Raw genomic sequence first — 9,759 nt, 5'->3', positions numbered from 1 at the left:
AGACGCGTTCGCCGCCTCGATGACCCTCTGCTCAACCCTCGTGACAGCAAAAACCAAGTAAGAACTCGCAACAGCCCCTCGTAACCACTCAAGAACTCCAGCGCAACCCAAAAAAACACGACGACCTCGCAACCCCACCCGTCATTTTTATACATCCCCCTCGATAGGGGAGGGGCCTTGGTGAAGCAGACGTCATTGTTCGCCCCGATTGGATGGGGCTTCCGTGGATCCGCCCTTTCTGGGCGGGATTTCGGCCAGGCAGGAAAAACCCATTCACTCCACTGCAGACTCGCTCAAAAGGACCCAACGCCAGATTGAATTGGGACGCTGGAGAAAGCGGCAAGGAACAACTGCAAGACCCAGCCTTGGCAAGTCAGAGTGTTTGTAGACAGCGGGTGGGTAGTGGGTCGTGATGGGGAATGGAATGGTGGTTGGTTGTTCGTTGGAGGGTTCATTGGATGTAAAGATTTAATAACCTAACTAAAAAGAAATAGCAACGCACGTTTTTGATTCTCCCATGAGACAAAAGGAAAGGGATCTGACGACACATGAACTTAATGGGATAACTGACTTTTGGGACCTGTATGTTGAATGCAAATGGTTTCCAGATCCGTAACAATATAATAACCTCAGTTCACATCTGCGTGTCACAAGATGTCTAATAATTACGTACAATTTGAATGTCACCATTACATGCAATGTCCAACTCCGATTCCCACAAGTAGTTGTTTCGACTGCCCAGTGTCCCAGTCCTGCAGGCACAACTCACACGTGTTCACCTCATCCACCATGGCTGTTGAACGTTTGTCTTGTCGCGGTGTTCTCTTGTACATTGGCCCGTCCAGGTTGATTTTCAAGAGCTCAAAGGAATTCTTTCCTGACACACAATCTTAATGATCTAGCTTTTAACTGACACTACATCTTTCTCTGAATTATGGTTGTTGCTATACAAGACATTAAGAGTGTGTGTGTGTGTGTGTGTGTGTGTGTGTGTGTGTGTGTGTGTGTGTGTGTGTGTGTGTGTGTGTGTGTGTGTGTGTGTGTGTGTGTGTGTGTGTGTGTGTGTGTGTTTGTGTGACCACAATGTTAAGTGCATGAATGTGTGTGTGTGTGACCACAATGTTAAGTGCATGAATGTGTGTGTGTGACCACAATGTTAAGTGCATGAATGTGTGTGTGTGTTTGTGTGTGAGCGAGTGATGAATGTGTGCATATGTGCATGTGAGTATGTAAATGTGTGTGCATGTGTGAGTGCATGAATGTGTGTGTATGTGTGCGTGTGTGTATGTGTGCATGCATGCGCAATGTCACGTGCATAAATGTGTGTGCTTGTGCATTTGCGTGTCTGTGTGTATGTGTGTGTGCATGAATGTGTGTGTGTGTGTGTGTGTGTGTGTGTGTGTGTGTGTGTGTGTGTGTGTGTGCGCGCGCGCGCGCGCGCGCGCACGCGTGAGCAATGTCGAGTGTTTAAATCAGTGCTTCTCAACCTTTTTTGTCCCACTCCCCACTTTGATTTTCAAAAAAAATCGTACGCCCCACCATGATTGGAGACACTACAGTATGTACTACATATGTATTAAAAAAGGCTTTATTAAAACTTTATTGCAAATTTTATTCAATTGCTACTCACTTCAATGGGAGCCTGACCCTTGACGCTGGCTGCAGATTTGTTTGATTTGAGGAACCAATTTTGTCAGTTGAAAATTTGAAAGTGCAAAGCTATGAAAGCGATCATATATTGATTCATTAATTCTGAATCCTCATGCCCCACCAAAATATTGCCATGCTCCACCTTGAGAAACACTGGTCTAAATGAATGTGTGTGACTACCTCTACAACTTGGTAAAGTTTCATGACGATCGGTTTTGAATTGTGACGTGAAGGCGATTGAAATACAAACAGACAGACAGACAAATAAAATGACCCGTATCTTGCCAAAAGGTGACCACGTGTGACTTCTTTAAGGTCACACTGAGGTGAACAGAGCTGCTATCCACCAGGAGCGACTCCTTGAGGAATATCTGCCTACGAGAGATTCCGATGAGAATCGTTCTACAGAGTAACCATGAAAAATATGTTTGCCTCATAACATCACCAAATGACGTCATAATGTCTCAAGCTTGACATATCTAGAAAGCACTCATCGAGATGTTCAATTTGAGGTACTACACGATATGGTTCCTAAAACTTGAAAATTTGACCTTGGGGTCAAATATGTTTGACCTAAGGCACTAACCATGAAGGTCAAGGCCAATCGCCACCAAAAACTAATCAGCTGAGCGCGAGACCATGTACTACATTCCCATAAAGTTTGGAGACGATTAGATTAAAATTACTCAAAAAATAAGGGTTTCGTCGACTCCTCTGATTTGCGACAAAGTGACCTTGACCTTTGCCCTTGACCTTCAAAATTTTATGTGCTGAAAGGGATCTCTATAGGCCTCTGATATGCGAAGTTACAAAAATTTCCAATGATAACTGTGCTCTGCAGAGTGATTTATACTGATTACAGACAAACAAAAAAACAAAACAAAAAAAAACATATGAAGGTCAAGGTCAATTGCCACCAAAAATTAATCAGCTGAGCGCCAGACCATGAACTATATTCCCATGAAGTTTGAAGACGATCCGATCAAAATTACTCAAAAAAATAAGGGTTTCGTCGACTCCACTGATTTGCGACAAAGTGACCTTGACCTTTGACCTTGACCTTCAAATTTTGTGCGCTGAAAGGGACCTCTATAGGACTCTGATATGCGAAGTTACAAAAATTTCCAATGATAACTGTGCTCTGCAGAATTTTTTATACGTGATTACAGACAAACAAACAAACAAAAAAAAAAAACCAATGTCACCCACAGGGTGACCCATATCTTGCCAAAAGGTGACCACGTGTGACTTCTTTAAGGTCACACTGAGGTGAACAGAGCTGCTATCCACCAGGAGCGACTCCTTGAGGAATATCTGCCTACGAGAGATTCTGATGAGAATCGTTCTACAGAGTAACCATGAAAAATATGCTTTTGCCTCATAATGTCACCAAATGACGTCATAATGTCTCAAGCTTGACATATCTAGAAAGCACTCATCGAGGTGTTCAATTTGAGGTACTACACGATATGGTTCCTAAAACTTGAAAATTTGACCTTGGGGTCAAACATGTTTGACCTGAGGTGCTAGCCATGAAGGTCAAGGCCAATCGCCACCAAAAAATAATCAGCTGAGCGCCAGACCATGAACTATATTCCCATGAAGTTTGAAGATGATCCGATCAAAATTACTCAAAAAATAAGGGTTTCGTCGACTCCCCTGATTTGCGACAAAGTGACCTTGACCTTTGACCTTGATCTTCAAAATTTTGTGCACTGAAAGGGACCTCTATAGGCCTCTGATATGCGAAGTTACAAAAATTTCCAATGATAACTGTGCGCTGCAGAATTTTTTATACGTGATTACAGACAAACAAACAAACAAACAAACAAAAAAAAAACATACAAGCTGACTAACATATCTTGCAAAAACTTCGTTTTGGCAACATAATAAAATAGTGTAGGCAGCCAACCACAATACTTGAAAAATCTTCGATTTTCGCAAGTAACAAACAAACAGATCGATAGACTAGTGTGAAAACATAACTTCCATCCACCTTTGGCTCAGTGGTGGAGGTAAAAAGGTGCAAAAACTGATCCCCTCATCTCCAGACCAATCAACTTACATCCAATCATCAGCAAGGTAATGGAATCCATCATTGCAGTTGACATGAAATACTTCCTTTTCTCTGATGGCCCCATCTCAGGTCATCAGTCTGGATTTACACCAGGTCACTCCACATTGGACATGCTGCATCCACTCACCTAACAATGGAAGGAGGCCCTCAATGTCAGACTGGAGATGAGGGCTGTCTCCATAGACATATCTAAAGCAATCAATAAAGTCTGGTATCGTGCCTTACTCTCCAAACTCTCTGCTTATGGCATTCAATGCCAACTCCCCCCTTAGCTTATTGAGTTCCTTGACTCTCGTAGCCAATGTGTGGCTCTCAACGGAATCCTCTCATCTACTCTCCCTGTCAAGGCCGTCGTAAATCAAACTTTTGGGCCTCTCGATGAGCTATGACCTTTATTGGGCAAACCACATGTCGAAGTTGGCCTCCACAGCAAGTCATGCTCCGTCATACAAGGTCCTTCCTTGGTGCACCTGAACTCTTATCCACCAACATGGCCTTCGTCTGCAGCTTGAGGGAATACTACTCTCCCCTCAAGCCTGGCATCATTGCCTCATACCTTACTCAACTTGATGTCACAGAAACAAAGGCCTTCAAGATCATTGGAATATCCAGCGATGAAGCTGAGTCTATGGCCTATCACTTCCACAATGCTGACAGGTTGGTGGTCTCTCTGTCTTCTACCACCTTCTTTCTGGTCTTACACCCTCTGCCCTTTCCCTGCTCTTCCCTCACCATCATGTTCCGACATGGCAAACATGGTCTTCCAGTAACCCCCTTCTAGTGCTACTCCCAAAATCCAGAATCAGTGCTCACCTCCACTCTTTCATTCCTCTACTTCCGTCTGTGGAATCAACTTCCATATTCTCTGCAATCTCATTCTTCCCTCCAGATGTTCAAGCCACCTGTTCACTGTAATCTCAGATAATCTCCCAAGCAAAACCATGGCCTTTTATACCCCAATTAATCTTCCCCAAGCCTCTTCTTTCCAGAATCCCAGTTTTTTCTTCCTGAGAGTTTGCTTCCTCCCTGAGTTTGTGGCTGTATCCATCTTCCCCTAATATAACCCTCATTCTTCACCACATCCCTTTTATCTCAAAATTTTGATTGTGCCTCAATCCTGCCTTTGGTGTGCTCCCCCCCCCCCGCTCCCACACCACCCCCTTCTCTTTCTGATGTATCTGATGTTTTCTGATGTTTCGTTATGTTCTGATCCATTCTATTTCTAGCTCCTCCATGAGCCTCGCATACAAAAAATGAACAAACAAGGAAGGCAACTGATGGGAGACCACTAAGCCTAGACAAATGACTGTATGTGAAACACAAGCAGTAATAAAAGCAATACAAAACTAAAAGGGCACTCGGTGGAATGCATACCTCCGCCATGCATTGCCTGATCCATGAGAACAGATCACGCCCAATACATTTTTGAAATATCATGCAATATATCATTTTTGGCCCTATCTCTCAATGGTGAAGAATCACATTAAAAATTAAATACACCACCGGTCAAAAGTTTTAGAACACCCCCATTTTTCTAGTTTTTTCAACTGAAATTTAAGCAGTTCAAGTCCAGTGAATAACGTGAAATGGTACAAAGCTAAGCGGTAAACTGCCAGAGGTTAAAAAAAGTTTAGGTTACCAAAAACTGAAAAATAATATAAATTTGAGAGTTGTTAAAAAGGCCCTTTTCAGGGAACAAGTAATGGGTTAGCAACTGCAGCTGTTCTGCAGCAATGGAAGTAAATTAGGCCTTGAAAGTTGATGCAAACAATTCCTTTAGGTGTCCCAAGTTTTGTTCATTCGTCACAAACCTGTATAAAAGGTTTGTATAAAAGCAGTGTTAGAACAGACTGTGTTGCTACACCCTCTGAAGCATTATTTGGACAATATTACACTGCAGGAAGTAGTCTATTGCTATCATAATGGTGAGAAAAAGACAATTAACAAAGGAAGACAGACAGACCATTATAACCCTTAAAAGTGTAGGTCTTTCCTTTCGAGAAATTGCAAAAAAGCCAAGGTGTCAGTGAGTAGTTTCCAACACCATCAAAAAGTACTTGAAATTGGAGGAAACTGACAGGAAGAGGTCTGGCAGACCCAAAGCCACAACACAATCAGAAGACAAGTTTCTGAGAGTCAACAGCTTGCGTGATAGGTGACTCACAAGACAACAGCTTCAAGCACAGCTGAACACTGGTCGAAGTAAGGAAGTTTCAGTTTCAACTGTGAAGAGAAGACCGAGCTGCAGGTTTGACAGGTCAAGTGGCAGTAAGAAAGCCATTGCTAAGATGGCAAAATAAGAAAATGAGGCTTGCCTGGGCCATGAAGCACTGCCAGTGGACTACTGAAAACTGGATGAAGGTCTTCTGGACCGAAGAATCAAAATTTGAAATCATTGGTTCATCACGCAGGGTTTTTGTATGCCGTCGAGTAGGCGAAAGGATGGTTCCTCAGTGTGTGACACCAACTGTCAAACATGGAGGAGGAAGCGTGATGATCTGGGGCTCTTTTGCTGGATTCAGAGACGGCGACTTGCACAGAGTGACTGGCACCCTGAACCAAAACGGCTACCACAGCATTTTGCAGCACCATGCAATACCCTCTGGTCTACACCTAGTTGGTCAGGAGTTCATCCGACAGCGAGATAACGACCCAAAACATACCTCCAGACTATGTCAGAACTACCTGAGAAGAAAAGAACAAGACGGTAGGCTTCAAATCCTGGAATGGCCAGTCCAGTCTCCAAATTAAACCCCATCGAGCTGGTTTAGGACGAACTGGACAGAAGGGTGAAAGCAGAGCAACCTACAAGTGCAACACATTTGTGGAACTTTTGCAAGAGTGTTGGGAAGAACTTTCCGAACAATATTTGATTTCCATTGTGGAAAGAATGCCACGAGTATGTTCGGTTGTTCAATCTGCAAAAGGCGGCTACTTTGACGAGTCAAAAATTTCGATTAAATTTTGTTCAACAAAACGATTCCATGATTTCCTTTTTATCTGCAATTGTATATTTGTTCTATGCTTTAATTTCAGAGTACATTGAAACATTAAACTGTTTAAATTTCAGTAAAAAACGGAAAAACGGGAGTGTTCTAAAACTGTTGATCAGTAGTGCAAGTCTCATATCCAGATTTGGATTCAGACCTTCACCAAAATCTAATCAATTTGTTCCTACCACACACACGTGCCCACCAAGTTTTATCCGAATCTGTCGACAACTTTTTTGAGATCTCGTGTTTTTATTGGTTTTGCCATATCTCTTCATGGTGAAGAATCACTTTAAAAGTTATCAGATCCAGATTCAGATCCAGATCTTTCCCAAAATCTCATCAGTTCGTCCTCGCCACACACCGAACCTGTCCACAACTTTTTGAGATATCCTGTACACAGGCAAACAAACAAACAGAAAGGGGTGGAAACATAACCTCCTTCACCTTCGGTGGCGGAATTAATTCACATCAAGTTTTGGTTGCTTCATTCCATTGTTACTATTGAAGTGAGAATATGTCACCAAGCCAAATGACAGTTGCAGTGAGTGATTCATTGTGGAGTTGTGTGCTCCAAGCTACAATAAGCCTTGTGAACTGAGGCAGCTACAAGGGTGTCAAAATAGTCAATATTAAAATGTGTTCTGCACAGGGTGAAATAGGTCACATGGTAAAGTTTCCATGAGGATATGATTGAAAAAAATGAGAGTAAGCTGTGTTGTCATCTTTGTGAAAGATGGTGAATATACTGTGACGTCCACGGGACTTGAACAATCCCGCCAACGTAGAATGAGCTGAAACGATGGAGGCGGTTTATTTATTTATAACCCAAACATGGCGGTTCTAATCGCTCTACCGCAAACGGGACGAGGAAGGTGGCACGAGTCACTTTTCACTGAGTTGATGATGTTTATTTGTTTTTACTATTAACCAGAAATAACAAGACTCGGCAAGAAAAGGGATCCGGGGTGATTCGACGGGATGGTGTGGGATCGGGCGTGGGGAAAAACACAGACAATTCCAATGAATATACAGATCTCAAACCCTCTAAGGCGCCAAGCGCACGCACGCACGCACGCACGCACGCACACGCGCGCGCGCTCGCACACACACACACACACACACACACACACACACACACACACACACACACACACACACACACACACACACACAGTAGCTATTTCTGGTGGTCAGGCTGGACTGTGGTGTGGACGCAACTGTCCCTGGATCGGCGTCGGACGAGCTGGCCTTGCTCTCGTCAGGGGGGCAGGAGAAACCGTGGTGCTGTCGACCTCCTGGTCTTGGCCCAAGTCCGCTCACAGCCGCCAGGGAACCAGTTCTGGCGCCAAGTTGCGAGCAGGAGAGGGAGGCAGGTCCGCCCGCCGTTCGACCCCGTACTCCGAGTCAGCAGAACCCCAGAGCCAACCAAGGTGAGGCACGAGGCTCAGCAAGGCTCCAAGACACGATGAAGAACATGATCGAATCGGCACAACAACAAGGACGCTCTCCGCGCAACAGCCTCCACACCAAAAAAACACGATCTTTTTGTCCAGATCTTCTTCCTCTTCCTTCTTCGACCCCGAACAGAACCTTTTTATCCTCCTGTCCTCGTCACTTCCAATCGAGCCGTTTATTGGCCCACCGCCGTCGCCTTCCGCCAATCGTGATCACGGGGCGGAGCCATCCGCTGCACTGTCCTGTGACGTCACGGCCAGTCTCCAGAGAATACCAAAAGGGGTTTACGCAGACACACTTACCCTATCCCGTGTCCCTATCTAATTATGTGACAATTATCATTTCCCCCCTTGAAGAAATGAACATTTACTAGACAACTTATCACAACTGAATTGCTACTTATTACATCGAGATCCTGGTAAACTCGAACAGCATGGCATACCTAATTAAACATCCTAATTACCCTTTGAATGCATACCCCCCCTCAAACGTAACAATACTGTTGCATTTTTGGGCCCACACCATGACCACTAACTCCAAGGAGTATGGGCCATTGGCACACCACCTTGTTCACTGCCAATCAGTGTGCTTATGTGGGAGAGTCGAGCTTCTTCCTCTGGCTCAGGGCATCGAGAAGAGGGGGTTAGAAAGGCGTGCACCACGACCCTGCTTCCTCGCCAATCCTCCGCCCAATTTTACATGGAAGAAGGAAGAGCCAACACACTTTATCCTGTCCTAGACCACACAGTCTTCCAGAGGTGCACAAATAATCAGGATGACTTATTCCTTAAGACAATATACTGAACTTAAGACAATGGTAGAGAGCGAAATCTTAAAGCAAATGTAAATGGGGGTATATGCCTTAATTCTAATAACTACACTTTCATGAAGGCTAATCTTTTCGTCCAACGCCCCCCCCCCCCCACCACACACACCTCCAACTGCACATTTTTCATAAGCAGGAATCCCAGCACAAAGCCAAAGCAATATATCTGCCATTCCTCTTGTGAATCATTTCTAAAATCTCACTCATCGGTGATAGCAGAATCTTCCCCCGTGCTGACTTGTCCGGCTCCAGCCATGCAGAATCTTGCACTTGCAAGGTCACCACCCTGTGGTACTGGAGATTGACAGAAAGGTAGTTTTATGGTGATAGATGCACTTTTGGTTGCTTAAAGAAACTTCAAGAACGAGAAAGTAGAATTTGACACGAATGTATCATTGCATATGCCTCCACCCACTCTTATATTTGATCTCAATTAAAAGTCCCTGGAGAGATAGAGATAGAGATAGAGATAGAGAGAGAGTACATCGGATGCTGAAAACTCGAGTTATGGTCTACAAAATTATTTTTAAAGGGCACATGACCCCTGAACCGGTCAATCGAAAATTGAATCATTTCATCTTTGCATTGCAGTCTGTAAATGTGTCAAGCATGGTTGGAATCTATTGAGTGGTTCATAAAATATTGCAGTAACACAGGTCAGGTCAGGTATGGGAGCATGTGCTGGTGCAGCATGTTGCTGCATCCACTACGAGTGATCAATGTGGAAAAACTGCCCTGGGGCCCTGTAGCACAACAAA

At 44.1% G+C, this 9,759-nt stretch overlaps 1 protein-coding gene across 4 annotated transcripts in view; it reads right to left on the bottom strand.

The window, feature by feature from the left end:
- Positions 1–9,759, bottom strand: part of LOC147019327 (retinoblastoma-associated protein-like) — a 270,364-nt gene that overhangs the window by 244,073 nt on the left and 16,532 nt on the right. For all 4 annotated transcript variants that reach the window (XM_085899745.1, XM_085899743.1, XM_085899746.1 and 1 more), the window contains exon 2: positions 9,205–9,295. In XM_085899745.1, coding sequence (XP_085755871.1) covers positions 9,205–9,257 — 53 coding nt within the window. In that variant the 5' untranslated portion in view covers positions 9,258–9,295. The remainder of the gene's footprint in view (positions 1–9,204; positions 9,296–9,759) is intronic.

Source organism: Eptatretus burgeri, chromosome 10 (assembly GCF_056783735.1).
Source record: "Eptatretus burgeri isolate ZD-2024b chromosome 10, Ebu_testis_v1, whole genome shotgun sequence".
Taxonomy (NCBI): domain Eukaryota; kingdom Metazoa; phylum Chordata; class Myxini; order Myxiniformes; family Myxinidae; genus Eptatretus; species Eptatretus burgeri.
Note: the sequence above shows the minus strand (reverse complement) of the source record. Positions and strands in the feature narration are given on the sequence as shown.